Source organism: Ailuropoda melanoleuca, chromosome 10 (genome assembly GCF_002007445.2).
Source record: "Ailuropoda melanoleuca isolate Jingjing chromosome 10, ASM200744v2, whole genome shotgun sequence".
NCBI classification, from domain to species: Eukaryota; Metazoa; Chordata; class Mammalia; order Carnivora; family Ursidae; genus Ailuropoda; species Ailuropoda melanoleuca.
The window spans coordinates 91,745,361-91,763,233 of record NC_048227.1 but is presented as its reverse complement, the minus strand read 5'-3'; the positions used below and the strand labels follow the sequence as shown (position 1 = coordinate 91,763,233).

General features: G+C 33.8%; 1 protein-coding gene and 1 pseudogene across 5 annotated transcripts in view; both read right to left on the bottom strand.

Moving 5' to 3' along the window:
- STXBP5 (syntaxin binding protein 5) overlaps positions 1–17,873 on the bottom strand; it is a 162,272-nt gene that overhangs the window by 31,520 nt on the left and 112,879 nt on the right. For 2 of the 5 annotated variants that reach the window (XM_002927613.4, XM_011235232.3), the window contains exons 20-22: positions 16,020–16,079; positions 15,870–15,917; positions 1,869–1,919 (exon numbers count right to left, since the gene is read on the bottom strand). In XM_002927613.4, the coding sequence (XP_002927659.1) occupies positions 1,869–1,919; positions 15,870–15,917; positions 16,020–16,079 (159 nt within the window). The remainder of the gene's footprint in view (positions 1–1,868; positions 1,920–15,869; positions 15,918–16,019; positions 16,080–17,873) is intronic. The other 3 variants (XM_002927614.4, XM_034669261.1, XM_011235233.3) reach the window with 2 other exon arrangements.
- LOC117804012 lies at positions 8,523–13,594 on the bottom strand (annotated as a pseudogene).

Below are 17,873 nucleotides of genomic sequence, written 5' to 3'. Positions count from 1 at the left end.
CGCAACAACATTTTATTCCCCCAGTCAAAACATCACACCAAGAGTTGAATTTGGTCAGGGTAAACTTTAGGACAAAAAAACTAATTCACATTTAGGTATAAAAGTCTGATTTTTTTCCCTGTAGTTGTGGCCACTTGAAAAGTAACATCAGCTGCCTAACAATATCACCCATAGTTTCTGGGGCTAGGCCATGGAATCTGGGATGGTGAAGCTATAGTCAAAGTGCAGCGTTGCACGATTTCCTCACAAGCCAAAGTGAATGCCAGTCATAGAAGCTTCCAGAGCTGTAGGATGGTAACAGTCTCAGTTGCTTTAGGAACATCTGGTAGTTTGAGCCTATCAATAAAATTGTTTTTCCCCATTGACTCCCCAGCCAATGTAAAACAATTACCAGCTAAGAATCTCTATCAAAATATAGTTCAGCAGTACAATGACTTGAAGGGAAATTACTTGGCAGCATGGAAACTGTTCCAAGGTATGGATCAATCAGTTGTAATTGGCTTAGGGCACTGAAATACATAGGCATATAAGCTAAAACATGAACTGAATAAAGATGATCTATACAAGCAGGGAATATACCTGCTGATTAAATTACTTGTATAAGTGTGATATTCTTTTTAAAAATAATTGTGGTATTTTCACTAATTGTAAAAGTACTTTTCCATATGTTTTAGCAGATTGTTAAGATACTGGAAGATACAAAACCATTTTAACTAGCAGTATTTAGTGTTATTAAAATCACGGGCCTCTTTGAGAGTCTGATGAAAACTCTGCCCCTCAGATACACTTAGTGTCAAATTACATCTTTCATTTCTATAGTAAAGGGAGCTAATCCCTTCTCAAAACATATGTTATCTTATATTCTAGATTAATCCTTGTTCCCTTAACACCAGTCCTACTACAGAATTCTACAAAATTGTTTTTCCTATGTTCAGTAATGGAACCTTGTACTGCTGACAACAGAAGATAGTATGCCTACTCACTGATAATCATATAACTTCTATCGGTATAACTGAGGAAAGACTATGATCTGGAAATGCTAAAAATAGTATGGTGAAATGAACAATACCTAAGTTTGCATTATGCATAAGAAGGCAGTTAAGGAACCTAGAGAGAAGATGATAGGGGTGAGCAAACATAAGGCAGGAAATCTAGTTATTTCTAAGACAAAGATGGGTGAAACCCTCTTCAGTCAGTCTCTTTATTTCATTAAAGACCATCAAAATTTCTGAAATTAAAAAAAAAGTGAGTTTAAAAAGAAACGCTGCAAGTTTATTTTTATCTTTACTGAAATGTCATTTGTCCCTATTCTGTGATATCAAGGAGCTGTTTTTGATCTGAAGATAAAGCAAAAGGAATATGTGAATATGTTCACTCTGCTGATTCCTAGTGGACTAGTTGCATAGAAAGTACTACAGAAAAAGAAATACTTCCCAACTTATCACCAAGACGTAATAATGATTTTTGATATGAGAAATTCATCGTAATACAGAAAACTAATTTATTGTGAAAAAGTTAAATTCTTATAAGTTTATAAAGTTCAATAAGTTTTCAGATGGTTAAATGGGATATATCAACTTTTAATAGAAATTAATCTGAAACTGCAAAAATTTTAGTCTTATACTAAATTTTGTTTAAAGTATGAGAGCTGAGAAAATGTATTATTTTGGTTTGCTTGAATTTATAATCTTTAATAACTTGTAGATGGCTTTCTAGAGGTTACTGATCTTTAAACATCTTAATCATTTTAAACTTGATTTCTGATAAAAATATAGTCTATGGTAATTTTAAATCTTCTGATTTCCTTGTCTTCCCTTTGGAGGGAGTTTAACTACTATGGATTTTATTTATTTATTTGTTTTACTTACCTAAGTCAGGCTTTAGGTCAGTAGGCAAGCTTAACTTCCTTGACATCTTTGCTGAAAAATAAAACACATTTTTAAAGTTCTGAAGCATATTTGATTCATATTTATTAATACCAACTGCTTGCCCAGATAGAAGTAAATACTTTTATTACTAAATCTAGATGCTAAGATAATTAAAATATGATTAATAATATTATAGGTGGAAATTAAAACTTGTTTTCAACTTTTTAAAAGTTTGTACTTACTTGATGTAAAATCTTTGTGTGCTTGAATTTGTTACTTCAAGAAAGCATTTTGATTCTAACTGTTAATTATTTCTTAGGCTCACAGGAAAGGGTTAGGCTTTTCTAAGAGAAGCAGAGTCATTTCTCAGAAGGAAGGTGTTGCAGATAAGGACAATAGAGGCAGAAGATGGAGTTTGGATAGTTGATATAATAAAATCTTTCCAGTTCCTCATCTTCATAGCTACTGGGTTCATTATTTTTTAAATTAATCTCTAGAATATAGGACGACTTCCATCTAAGATTAAATTTAAGTATCTGATTACATCATACAACTATCTGAATTCACCTATTCTTGATACAAGTTAACACCATTATTTACCTGTCAGTGAAAAACAAACGAAACAAAGTCATGCCAATCTAAAATTATAGTATTTACAAAAATGTAAACTATATGTCGATTTCGATTTTGCACCAGAATAAAAAAGCCTCTGTATAAACTTACTGGAATTCACTTTCCATCCTCAAAGTCAGTTATTGCCTTAATCTAGGAAGTGATTTAGAGTTAGGAGCTGTTTAATTATATCTATTATGTTAGTGGCAATGCATGCGTGACAGAATAGTGCCCCCTATGCACAATCTTGAACAAGCACTTGTTTGTTAATACATGAATGCATACATTGGGTTAAATTTTGGCTGTTAAGAGATACTTAAAGCACAGACCCTGCTAGTCCATAAGGGTGCCATGTAAACAAAGAGAAATCCAGTCATAGTATATAACTTCCACATCTAAAAAAATGATAAATCCAGTATTAGGAAAGAGGCATTAGACAAACCGGGAAGGGGTGGGGGATTCAAGTTTTCATTTCTAAGCTTCATCAATCTAATCATCATCCTTTAAACATCAAGAATGAGTCAAATACACAATCAGTCCTAACCCATTTTCACCCAGACATAATCAGTATCAGTTAATCGATAAAATGCTCTACAAAACAAAACTAGCCAATGAAATCTGTGGTTAGCTGATTTCATATAAATGGTTACCATCGTATTTAATATACAATTCCCTAAAATTAGAAGATATTATACCCCCAAACCATCTTCTAAAATGCAATATTAAACACTTTCAAAAGAATTCAAAGAGGTTTTCACCAAATACCATGGGTACAATGTACACAGACTGATAAATAATATCTATACAATATGATATGCTATCTGAAGTAGAAAAATCAGTCTGGTGAGTCTAAAGACATTAATCAGATGATGTGGATGCCCTCTAGACTCCACTACTCTGCTCTAATCCAGTTATTCTTTCAGACCAGTGCTTATCAAAAACTTGAAAGTACACACCAATCACCTGGCAATCCTGTTAAATCAGATTCTGATTCTATACTCCTGGATTGCGCCTGAGCTCTTACACGTCCAACAAACTCCCAGAAGATGCCAATGCTGCTTGCTGGTCTACGAACCACACTTTGGGCAGACAGGTCCTTAGACTAAAACAAACTTCAGGATAGGAACCAAAACTAATTGAGCAAACCCAGTATGCATCATCAGTTCGTCATAACAAACGTTCCCTGGACAAGCTTCAATACCTAGGTTTGTAAAATGTGGAAGGGTAAAGTATAGTGGTTAGGACTGTATTTGGCATCAGATCAAACCTTAGATGGAGTCCACTTCAACCAATTACCAGATGTGTGACTTTAGGCCAATCGCTTTGCCTCTCTAAACCTGAAATTTCCTCATTTGTTAAATAAGGATAGATAATAATGCCAATTTCACAGCTGTGAAGATTATACAAGATGATGTAAGCAAAGCACTGAGCATAATACCTGACACACAATATGGATTTGATAAATGTTAGCTATTAATAATAAACAAATGAAAAACGATTTCTAAATAAACTGTAAAATGCTATACAAATGAATTATTAATACACTTGTAAACAACCCAGCATTCCTTTACTCTACAATAACATTCCAAGGAACTAAAACAAGAAAATGGAAAAAAAAAACCCCAAACATTAGGACATTAAGTATAGAACGGTATGCACCGCTGTAAGCTCAACCTCATTTGTTTCAAAAACTAAATTCAATATACAGCTAAACATAACAAAGAAGAGAAATAACTTGAATAATTTATAAGCTACCTCAAGTTTATTCATTAATGACAATACATTAAGTAAAAATTCTGTCAATTAGAAATGTATCTGTTGAAGCTTTCATTCAATAACCATATACCTATTTCTGCCAAAAAAATTCACTAGCATGAAATTTTCTTTTGAATTTTTTAAATGTATGCTTTCAATCTCCCTCAGGATTTTCTACTAGAAATTCTTCTATATAAATTCTCAAATATTTAAAAAATTTAAGTTAATCTTTCCCATAAAACATAATTTTTTTTTTGTCTAGCACTATCATGTTAAAAAAAACGCTGAATATAACCAACTTTCAAATAATTCTTCAGTTGGTCTAATTTTGACATTTTATTGAGGTTAAAATCTCACACAAAAAAGACTAGGCAGATTTTCTGACTTTACTATAAATGTCATAAAATGATTTAATTATGGGGTCTAATATTTTTTCCTGAACACTCTGCAACTGGAGACCCACAAGCCGACCAGGAACTCATAGCATTCAAAATATTTAAGCCACACTGCTGTAACACTTTGATATAATTTTGAGCAATCTCCTTGAACACAGAACTTAAAATGACAAATGTTAAAAGATTAACCTTTGTTATTTTGTGTTAATTCCACTTACCAATTAATATTATAAAAAAGATACAGAACTAATAATTTTAATGAACAGAGAAACATTTCTGTTACACATAGAGGTGGGGACAAGAGCAGAAGCATACTTATTACCTATTAAATATTTATTGGGCACATTGCCAGCCATATGCCAGAAGGCAGGGATTTCTTGCCTCCAAGACTTCACAGCTCATTGGAGGAATGAAAAAATTCCACTGCAATGTAACAGATGCATGCACAAGGTGCCAATTAGAGTACACTGAAATTCTAAATTTGTTACCCTGGAATACCCATCTAAGACCATGGGACATGAAGATAAAGCCATCAAGGAATAACTCAGACTTTGTACATTTTCACAAAACTGTATGTTCCTCACTTGTTGACAGTATTTTTCTTTTGAAATAAAATTTATATACAAATGAACAAATCTTAAATACATATTGAGTTCTGACAAACACCTATGTAACTCAAACCCTTAACGTGATATAGAAATTCATCAACATCCAAGAAAGGTCATGCATATTCTTCCCAATCAATTCCTGTCCTCATCCCTAGAAATATCCACTGTTCTGATGGGGTTTTTTTCACTATCAATCAGTTTTGTCTATTCTAGAACTTCATATGCATGAAATTATATGGTATAAACTCCTGTGTAAGGCATCCTTCACTTGGGACAATGTTATCTTCTTCCCAAAATATTTTAAAGCTTACATTCCTTCTTCAATGTATAAAATTAGAATTTTTAGATGAAAAACACAGTCTCAAGCAATAGATTCACAGGCATTAACAGATTAACATCTTCTAACTGTCCCCTCATACATACGCATTTTATCTTTCAGCTTTTTTGAATTGTGTGTCCTTTATAGAAAACTTGGAAAACAGAGAAACAGAAAATATGGCCACCACGAATGCTTATAATCAAGAGGCAAGACGTTTGCATATTTCCTGCAATTTTTTAAAATCCATTTTTATTTAATATACAAATCTGTATCCTGCTTTTTTTCCACTACCAGAAGCAGCATTTTCTTTCCTCAGTTATTAGTATATTTTAATGGCTGCATATGTATTTATATGAACACTTCCTGAATAAGATTTTTTCCAATAAATAGGGCAATAAAAATGTACAAAAATATTTTCATATATTTTGATTATTTCCTTAGGAAAGAGTTCCATAGGAGACAATCACTTCTAGTACAACTCCCAAATCCCAAGGTCTTCTAAAGTATGTCTCTAAGAAGTAGCTTTTTTCTTCAAGTTTAAAAGAAAGGCATATGACTATAATATTTTACAAACTTCTGTTTAGCTGAAAACAAAGACAAACATGGATCAGAGAAATTTGGTAAAATGTACAAGTCCCAGCCCACAACTATATCCCCTCAAAACTCAAGTTGTTCCATTTTCTCTCAGCATTGTGGGTAGCTGAGAAATCTAAAGCCAGGCTGATTATCGCCTACTTTTGAATGTAACTTGCCTATTTTTTATGGATACTTATGGCAAGGGGAAGAGCAAAAGGAAGGGGTGGGGAAGGATTCAGATCCTTGGCATTCCACAACGTATTTGTATTTATCTGCTGTCGAGCTCCACAGCCCTTTCTTCTGTAGTCTCTATCCAGTGATAGATACTCATCTGGATGGTTTTATCATATCAGATATTGAACTTTCAGTACTAGAATTTTCACTTTATTCATTATAAAGTTGCTATTTTCTCTTTGCTGCTGCTGCTATTCTCTAATTATCTGTTCACTCATTATGACCATCTTTTTTTCTTTTCAGTACTAAAACATATTATAGCAGCTGCTTTAAAAATCTTGGGCTAATTACAATATCAAGATCATTTTTCAGTCTGTTTCTACTAATTTTTTTATTCTTAATTATGGGTCACATTTTCCTACTTTTGATTTTGAATCTTTATTTCACATGCCTAGGAACTTTTAATTGGATACAGGACAGAGTGGATAATGTGTTGAAGGGAGTCTGTATTATATCATCCACCTTAGTAGGTGTTGAGCTTTGCTCTGCCTTGCCATTCAATTACTGGTGGATCCTTGGTTTTATCAGGTTTGGTTTCCTTCTTTGTTAGGGTAGGTCCATATCAGTTTGAATTTAGTTCTAGGATATGGCATTTATTCTAAGAAGTGATCCTTACTCTTAAGGAGTGGCCTTTCTGGGATATCCAGAAGGACCAAGGTGTCCAGCAAGGTCTAATGGCAGCAATTCCTGGCACTGCATGACTGCTGGTATCCTTGCCAGCTCTCAGACTCGTAGCAGGTGTTTGCTACTAGGCCTTAGAGAGTCTTGCCCAGCTCAGGTATAGCTTTAGCCTGGAGTTGAACCTGAGTTAACCCTACACACAGACTTCCGTGAAGTCCCCTCTCTGCAGTTCCTTCCTCTCTAGAACACTATCTCACAAATTCTAGTCAATTTAGCAGCCCAAAACTTCACTCCCTGCTGCCTTAGCTTGGTAAGACTGCAGCTCCTCCTGAGTTCTACTCAACCTGCACTGCAACAGGAAAGTGTTCCATGGCAGAAACCTGGTCATGAAGCTCACCTCCTATTTTTCCTTTCTCTCAAGGATGGTGGCCCTAGACTACCTGTTGCTCAATGTCTAGAAAGAAGAGCCTATATATTTTGACTAGTTTTACAGTTGTTTTCTGTGGAAGGCTAAGTCCCAAACCTAAGGTCTAAAGTTGAAATTTAGGCCATATATTTTTATGTTTTAATTTTGTGACTTCTAGGGAATATACTCTTCAGGTCTGTTTAGTTAACCTCCTTGATGGCAGGTCCACAACAGGAGATCCACCTCTGGAAAACCTTTACTCAATCCTCCTAGCATATACTCTGCACCCTAGTATAATTCTGTGGATGAAGCAGTCATAGACCTTATCCACCAATTTTTGGTGATCGTATTTTTACTTCTTAGGAGTCTCAGAAGCACTTGCCAACCCAGCTACCTTGTAAGCTGATTTCATTGCATGTATAAAGAAACTTCTGCTCAGGCTTTGAAGTTATTCAACTCCCATTGAGGCTTTCAAACCGAAGACATACGATTTGAATGAGTTCTTGGAAGACAAGTTGTCTTTCTCTTCTTCAACTGTGTCTTCTTCAACTCTTGCTCCTTGTACTCAATTTATCTTCCTTGATTTGAAATCTTTTGTCACTAGAGATTATAAACTAGTTCTCTTTTCCTATGCCTTTGTCCACAGCAAAAACGAGGGGAATGACAATAAAGTTTCTTCAATCTGAAGAAAACTGGTATCAGATATGTCTTGGCAGGCTGTAAACCTGAGTCTCTACTCTCTTCTTATAAACTGGAATGAAGATATCAAGCTGTCTGAGTAAGCAGAAAAGAGCTTCATTTGCATGCTAGGAATAATGAAGTGATGTACGATCACAACAATCATGTCTGCAATGGTTTCAACAGCAAGGAAAGAAACAAATCTCAGGAGCACTGTTTAGACCTCTGTACCACAGATGACAGTTTTGTCATGGCAACTATACAAATCCCTGTAAAGTTTCTCAATTATGGAGATTCATGTTGCTTTTCTGAAATTAAGCTGATGTTTTATAATTTTCCTTTTTCTATCTACTGTGTTCCACATCTAATTTTTTTTTAAAGATTTTATCTATTTATTGACAGAGAGAGAGACAGCCAGCGAGAGAGGGAACACAAGCAGGGGGAGTGGGAGAGAAAGAAGCAGGCTCCCAGCGGAAGAGCCCGACGTGGGGCTTGATCTCCAGAACTCTGGGATCACGCCCTGAGCCGAAGGCAGACACTTAACGACTGAGTCACCCAGGCGCCCCCACATCTGATTTTTCTATGAAAGGTTTCTTAAAAGAAAGGAAAACAGAAGAGTAACTTCTGCTTTTTGGAATGTGACTTTTATAGGAAACAGTATACCAACAATAACAGGGAAAATTACTTATTATTATGGCAGTATGAAGATGCAAAAAAACCAAATTTTGTTTATACTGAGAGGTTCAATAATTAAAAAGAAGGTAACATATCAGTTTTTTCACCATCTGCAGAGATCCAATGCCACTTTTTTAAAGCAAAATGTTGAAATGTATCCATATTAAATTTTAAAAATCAGAATAGTAACAAGACTAAAAATTAGCTTATAAGATATGGCAAAGATACCAACGGCAAAGTGAGATGAAGTAGTAGAAATTCTTGCCACTTATTACACATTATTTTAATAGCCATTAGAATTAATAATATCAATGTCTATCAACGCATATTTCCCATGTTAGAATATAAATTCCATGAGTTTGGAGATAAAAATTTATCTTGCAAAATTCTGCATCTGTGTATGTGTATAACACTTAATGTGTGGTCAATGAGCATGGTGATGAATGAATAAATAAATGAATAAGCACAGTCACTGGAATTTTACTTCTACAGAAAGAAGCTTAATTTTCTCACAAATGAAATAAAGAAAAAAAGGGCAAATCAAACACAGGCCTATTCATCAAACAGATCACTTTTGATATATGGAACACATATGCATTACCTGAAATGAAGGGGAATCTTTAAAGTATCTCTTAAAGATTCAGCTATAGCAAATTCTTCTAATTCTTGAACTCCTGTAGCTTTAGTCTTCAATATTTTTCCCATTTCTATTTGCTTTCCATAAATCCATAAAACTTATTGTCTAGGATATCATAATAAACTCTGCATTTTCTATAGCATAAAAGGTGTTACCAAAAAAAAGGTGTGTGCTGTACTGTTCCTCCAAAATTTGTATGTTGAAGCATTAACCCTCAATTCCTCAGAATGTGAGGAATTTGGAGACAGGGCCTTTAAAGAGGTGATTAAGTTGAAATGAAGCCATTAGGGGTAGACCCTCATCTCATCTGACGGAAAGAGGAAATTTAAACACACAAACACCACAGTTGTGAAGAATAGAAGGAAGATTATAAAAGACTCAATGAAAAAGCGGCCACCTGCAAGCCAAGAAGAAATCAAACCTTTTAACACCTTGATCTTGGACTTCTAGCCTCCAGGGCTGTTCTAGAGGAAATAAATTTCTGTTGTTTCAGTCACCCAGTCTGTGGTATTTTGTTACAGCAGCTACTTGCAAACTAATACAAGTAATGGTAGAACATAAATTGCCACATTGTTGTTTGGTTGTTTTGGTGAAAAAATTTATATTTAGATTTAGCCAGATGGACTCAGCTCAGATAATCCCAACTTTGTTGGCAACATCCAAAGCATCATAGTCAGGAACCAGTTGAACATATGCCTTTTTCACTCCATTGGGCCTAATCAGGGTGTTGACCTTGGCCACATCAATGTCACAGAGCTTCTTCACAGTCTGTTTGATCTGGTGCTTGTTGTCTCTGGCATCCACAATGAACACAAGTGTGTTGTTGTCTTCTATTTTCTTCATGGATGAGTCAGTAGTTAGGGGGAACTTGATGGTGGCATAGTGGTTAAGCTTGTTTCTCCTGGGGGTGCTCTTTCAAGAATATTTGGGCTGCCTTTGGGGATGCAGTGTCTTGGGCCATCGCAATGCAGGTGATGTGCAGATCTATTTTTTTTTTTTGTGACTGTGAACACCTTTCAGCACCACTTTGTTGGTCTTCAAAGTTTTTGCTTTGGCTTCAGGTTTGAGAGGGTCAGCGGCTTCCTTCTTCGCCTTCAGCACCATCTTCGTGAACAGGATTGCCACATTAACAGTTCTATTCAAACAATACTTGACAAAGAAATCATTTCAGTGATTTAACTTCAATTGGACTAATTTACTTTATGTTAGGAATCAAACAATAAGTTATTTCCAGAAAGATCATTTTACATTCTTCCAGTATAAGAAAAAGATGGTTCTATGGAGTAAGAAATGCATACACAGGAAGTACTGTGATATAAAAGACAAACGGACTTTGCTGAGATTTTATTATGAAATTTGACAGAAAATACATTCTGAAATAAAATTAAAATCCAATACACACTATGCCATACTCTTCAGATGTTAGTCATCCTGAAAAAAAGAAAAAGAATTAATTAGAAAACCTCAGACTTGTATAATGGTTTTTAAGTACCTGACTGTGAAATTTAGTTCTTCATAAATTAAGAGTAATTTTACCTGTAAAAATGGTACTACTGCACACTCGACTCATCTTCTTTTTCAAGATGAGCTTCTATTTTTCAGTAGCCATATTTGGATTAAATATAAAGATGAACGTCTACAGAAGTAACAGCCACACATTTGGGATTGAATAATGGGGAATATAAAGTAGAAATGTCAGTACTAATTTTTTATAATGAATTAGGATAATTTTATAACTTAAGATTCTACTTAATTAATTTGATACATACCTTTTTATTCACATGGCAAACTCCGAATGGACCTCTGAGAATTTCTTTTTCAACTTGTAAATATAAAAGAATTGAGAAGACAGCACAAGAAAAAGAGAACTTACAGCATGAGAGTGGAGATATGCTATAGTAAAATAAGAGTCAAGAGACCGGGATTCTGGTCCTGACTAGGTCATTACTGTGGGACATCACTTTGGATGTGCAACTTAACTTCTTTGAGGCTCAATCTCTTTTCTTGAAAAATAAGGGGGCTTGAGCAGATTTAAAATTGTAGGATTTAATTAATTAGTGATTTAGAAAATAATGACTAAGAACCTATTTAAGTTGCATTAGAACTCCTTAATTTAAAAAAGGAATCATTGGTCTTAGGTAAAAGAGAACTAATGAAAACAGTATTTAGACTAATGATCATTATCTTCATTTAAATTGACTTCAAAAATTACTTCAGTTTTTGCTAAAAAAGAAAATTAGTCATTACCCAAGTAACAGCTAACCCAGAATCTGAGAAGTTAAAAGGACCGTGGAGGTACAATCCTCCCTAGGTTTACAAATACCACCTGAAGCGTATCTATAGTGACTGGATCTTGGAAGGTACTCATTAAATGGAGCCAAGTTTCTATTTGTTTTGGCTCAGTAAGTCACTGTATTTTTGAATGTTTATATTTTAATCTCTAGTTATTATTTTCCCCCTCACAGCTTCATGTAATCATTTCTTCTATATGAAAATTAGTAATAATATGGGACATGGGCTTGTAGACCACAGTATCCAGCTAGAAATCTACTTTTACAATGAAATAGAATCAATGAAATAGAATTAACAATCTTTAGAAAAGGTTGATCATGTAGTTTCAAAATCTACCAAACAATGCTAGCATCTGGACCATATTTTATTCATAAGGTACCACGAAAAATTTAACAGTTTAACAAAGACATACATTTAAGGACTATTTTTTTTTTTTACAAACTTAACAAGAAGCTTTACAGAATTTCATATTTCCAAAGTTTTATAAAATATAAATAATAAGCAAATTAAAAATTGATAACTACTCTTATTTTCTAAATGATTTACAGAAATGGTTAATACTACAGGAAAGATTGATTTTGGAAATGCTGGTCATCAAGATTTTACTAACAAAAATTAATCAAGTATAAACAGGCAAAACAAATCACTATATGTGTATTACATGCATATACCTTTCTTTAGGGATGCTGCAATTGCATTATACTCTGCTATATTTTTGGTGTTAAACTCACAAAACTAAAGTTATATCTTTTTAGGCTGCTTTTCCAATGCATGAACAAGGAAGTCACTGTCAGCATCATTTACCTGAGTTAGCTGTCAGCCAGGAAACAAGGAAGCTAGGCTTTGGGTAGATGGGTTAGGGTCTCTGCTGTTTGCTGTAAGTCTTTGAGGATGGTAGACTTCCAGGCACTGTATATTATGTTTAGGTGTTAGGCACCAACACGACAACCAAGATCTGGTGGTAGGGCAGAACTTAACAGGAACCATCTTTTTTTCTAGGTTACTATGTAGATAGAACAGGGCCATAACCAGAGTATCTAGTTACAAATCACACAATGGATTTGTTTTTGAATCCTTACAGACTTTAGGAAGTTGTCTTAAGAGGTAATATACTACAGTGCTGAATGACAAACAGTGAAGTCAGACTACTTGGGTGGGAATCCTGGCTCTGTCATTCGCTAGCTGTGTAACCAACAGATACATTCCTTACACTCCACCTCTCTGTTTCCTCATCTGTAGAACAGGGACGTAATAGTAAGTAGCTCACTGTAGTCACATCGAATGGATTAAATAAGAAATATTACTTATAAAGGGCTGGCACGGCATGGTGTCAGAAAAACTGTAATTGTTAAGTATATATATATGTTTTAAAAAACCTGTTATCATCTCAGCTATCTCAGCTGTACTGTTGGGCAGTAAAAAAGAGGCTGATTTTCCAAGCTTGGGTTAGAGTGTTAAGGAATGACATTTTGCACCTCACCCCTCCAATATCAGCAGCAATTACTTTCAAAGAAAAGGTGAAGCTGCGGAAACAAAGTTTTGGAGCCAAGACACTTCAGTCAGCCTTCCAAGCAAGTTGGCTTTCTTACTAGTGTTAATCTTCAGGGTCTAGGCTTAAATTCTTATGCCCTCCCTTACTAGGCCACTGCATCACTACAATTATAGTTGAAGCTATAAATGTTTGTAGACTGAGGAAGAGAGAGCTGATAATTTTATGAGGCTCAGGATACTTCTGGGGGAAGTACAGGACTGGATGACAGGGAACATGGTGAGCTCAGAATGCTCAAGAAATCCTAGCACTTTTTAAAAAAAGTTTTATTTATTTTAGAGAGAGACAGAGAAAGCACGGGTGGGCAGAAGGAGAGCAAGAGAGACAATCTCAAGCCAACTCCCCACTGAGTGGGGGCCCGATGTGGGGCTCAGTCTCATGACCCTGAGATCATGACCTAAGCTGAAGTCAAGAGTCCGATGCTTAACCGACTGAGCCACCCAAGCACCCCTCAAGGAAACCTTTTTTTTTTTTTTTAAAGATTTTATTTATTTATTTGACAGAGACAGACAGCCAGCGAGAGAGAACACAAGGAGGGGGAGTGGGAGAGGAAGAAAGAGGCTCCCAGCGGAGGAGCCCGATGCGGGGCTTGATCCTGGAACATCGGGATCACGCCCTGAGTCTAAGGCAGATGCTTAACGACTGCGCCACCCAGGCACCCCGGAAGCCTTTCCTTTTGACACCATAATCTTTACACAGAAACCACGTCTTGACAGAGAGGTCTTCAGTAGAGTCTATGTATTTTTTCTCCTGATATTATTTTATGTGTTTTTCAATAGCATATTTCACAACTCTTATTATAAAACTAGACACTAATGTAGAGAGAGAAACTCATTTTTTTAACTGTAAAAATTTTATAGTCAAAAATGGAGCAGTCTCCATATGAATGAAGAAAAAAACTGAGAAGTGAGTTTTCCTTTTATCTATGCTGGGATTAAAAACCACACTGAAAGATTACCACCAAAACCAAACAAAATTATATAAAAAAAAGGAGCCAGAGCAGTAGTTTCTGAAGATGCAAAATAATTATGTATAACTGTGTAACTAACCTAAGTTTGAAAAACTGAATAAAGTTAACACGTTTCCCAAAAACTATAAATATAAAAACTGTCACGACAAAAAGAAAAACTTGCCAATAACATAAAAAGAAGCAAGAACATCACCAAAGAACTTTCAATAATGTTCCTCATCTAAGAAATTTGTTAACTGAAAACTTTCAAATATTCAAGCTCAGATACTTAATGTTACATATTCTATTCAGAACACAGAAAAAAGAGAGGAGCTAGTCACCACATTTAACAAAGCAAATACAACCCCAGGATCAAAAATCGGACAGAGAAATTATTTTTAAAAATGTAATTATATACACAAGGTTCCATTCATGCAAGGTAAAATCCCTAGATAATTAAATTCTAAAAGTCCTTTGATTAAGTGTATGTAGGAAAGTCCCTTCTAACTTTTTACATTATATGACAATAAGTACTATTAAGAAAAAATATTAAAGAGATTTGGTTGAAAAAGTATTATGCTATAGTGCTAGTACATAATTAAAGTGATTTAACTATTACCAACTGATTCACTATAAAACCACAAAGAGATAATCAACTCCCCATATATGAAGAGCCCTTTGCCCAAGAATAAACCATCTTATTTAAAAAATGACCAGAGGTGCTAACAGTCAGCCAACGTAAATATGACTAAACAGGGTTCAATTTACAACATGCAGACAATATGAATGCTACTTCTGTTAAATTTTTGAAATTTAATTTGATTATATATTAAGCTTTATCATAAGAAAAGGTAAATCTATTTCAGCGGCCTTAGAAATGCATATCATTTAATATAATTCAAGGAATATATGGTAGGCATTTCGGAGGAAATAACATACTGTATAATAAAAATTTTGGATTTAAATCAAAGATTTATTCTCTTTTTGTAAAACAGTGTGTCTCAAGCCTTTAAAAATCTTCAGAGAATATTCAAATTTCTATGACCAACCAAAAAATCTTAAGAATTTGATTATGTCCACAAAGTTTGACTCTATTTTGTCTTCCTATTTTAAACTGAAAACCTTGGACTGGAATTCATTTCAAAGTATATTCATAAAAACAGTCAAAGGATTAATATAAAATACTCTCCATCAATCATTTTTACTTGGGGGGAAGGGAAGAGTCTTAAGAAAATTCCCATTTAACTCAAGGGTAGTGCAGATTACAGAACAAAAGAGTCAATATTTTAGAGAACCATTTCCTTGAAATTGGGGGTTTTGAAAATTTGAGAAAGATGGAATAAAGGTAGGAGAAAATACATATAAAACTATAAAGGAAAAAGATCTCAAAATCTGGAAGTATAAAATTGTACTACTTATTGAATAAATTGAACCCTGCTTTATTTTAAATAAAGCAAAAATAAAAATAGAATAATTCACATTGTAAGTCAGAAGAAGAACTGCAATCCCAATTTAACTGATTTTTAATAATTACTTCCCCAATGAGTTTAGAAGAAAGAGCCCAAGAGATTATTGTTTAGCACAGAAATAACAAATTAATATATACAAAATGCAATGCATTAGATCATTTTCTGGTGTTGAGTAACACTGCATATAGCAAGGATTAGAAACAAAAGAGAAATTTCTATTTCCTACCTATATCACTGGCTACCATCTTGGAAAACTTTCTGCTTTTGGTCTTCACTGAAAATAATATTTTGATATAAAATGTCAAAATCTATTCAAAGTAAACTAAATGAATTAAACATAATTAAAAGAAAATACTTTAAAATAAAGATACTATACCCTTTTCTATAAAATTATTCATTTTTTGTTCATCATCTGAATTGTGTGGTGATGAAGAACCTACACAAACGAAGACAATGGAAGGAACAGGCACATCGTCAGTCACAAACACGGAGTTGTCATAGGGAACAGTACAAACAAAATAATCTGGTGACTTCTAAGATAAGTTCCGATATTACTGGCCTCAAGAAAATGTCATGAATACAATTAATAACAACTCTTATAATATTACAGTAAGAACAGCAAACAGTAGTGCATTATCTTTCACGGCAGAGAGATCCCCAGTATATATAAATGTTAACTTTAATCTATAACAATTTTTCCTTAAGTTACAACCATTTAGAAAAATCTTGGTATAGTTGTTAGAGAACAGATAAAGAAAAATATAAGCAGCAATTAACTGTTTCTGAAAGAAAATGCAAAAATTCTTTGACACTAGTTAACTGAATAAGCTTCATCTCGAACTAAGAATCCTGTGCAAGAAGTATACTGTCAAAATTTATTTTAGGGTTAACTTTCTAGATACAAACTTCAAAATCATATAAATTCTATTATTACCAGAGGGATCTTTAAAATACTGAGGATAATACTTATAATTTTAGGTATGTTCAAATATTTACTTACATTTAATGAGGTAAGAAATATTTAATTTTATTCTGGCTGTGACTCTCAATAAGTTTATCTAATATTTTTGTAATTAAGAACTTTTAAATAATATTTTTTATTATATTATGTTAGTCACCATACAGATTTTATTTGCCTCTTTTCCTTAAAAAAAAGGTGTTTAACTTTTCATCTCATTTCTTTAATTTCTAACAAAAATATTTTATTTATAAATGTAATCCTAAGTAGTATTCTAGTTGACAACTTTTGTTAAAGAATCTATTCTTTATAATAGCACATTTCAAATGACATCGCGCCTATAAGTTTTCACAATCTCCTTGCTATAAATCATTTTCCCTTTTCCAATAACCCTTTATCTGTACACTTCCCTTATGATGTTCATCATTTAATACCTCATATTTTAAAAAGTTTACACTTTTTCCACTGCACTTCTAAAAACTGGGCCCCCATTTGATTCATCTTTGCACCCCCCCTTGCACTCAGTAGAGTGCTTTGTATGCAGCAATCGCTAAGTAAACATTTGTTGAATGAATAAAAAGCTTTTCTGATAGAAGCAAATACCTGAAACATAACTGGAAGTAAATAAAAAAGTCTTTCTGTACTGATTTTCTCTTATCCCAGTGAAAGTACTGAACCTTAATAAATAAGGTCAAAGTTTGACCTTCTCTTCCCCCAGAAAAATCATACTTCCTTTGGCCAAGTGGAAAATAACCTTGAAATCTCTCCATAGACCAAGTAAAACCTACAACACTGGCAGCATCCAATTACTTCTATAATAGTCTTAAAAGATTACTCTTTTAAAACGATGTTATTTTTGCTAAGTAGCATTTATGGATCCTCATAAATCCTTTATCAAAAAATATCACATAAGTAACACTGGATTCAGTGATATTTTCAGGAATAGAAATGCGTATACTTGTTTTCCAAAGAAGATAACAGTTATGTTATAAATATTTTAAAATATCACAGTCACCTCTGATATTAAATAGGCACAGGAATGTAAAAAATTATTAATACTTGTTTTATTTGATATATTTCATCTTAGAGCAATAGCTACATATCTAAATATGAATATAAAATTATACAAATGTTTTTTAGTATTTCCAAAAAAATTTCTAACATAAGCCATAAATGTGAAGACAAGACTTATTTTTCCCAAAACTGAAAATTCCTACCACTGGTCTTCAGAATTTTTGTCAAAGTTCCAAAAATGCTTTCAGCATATACCAC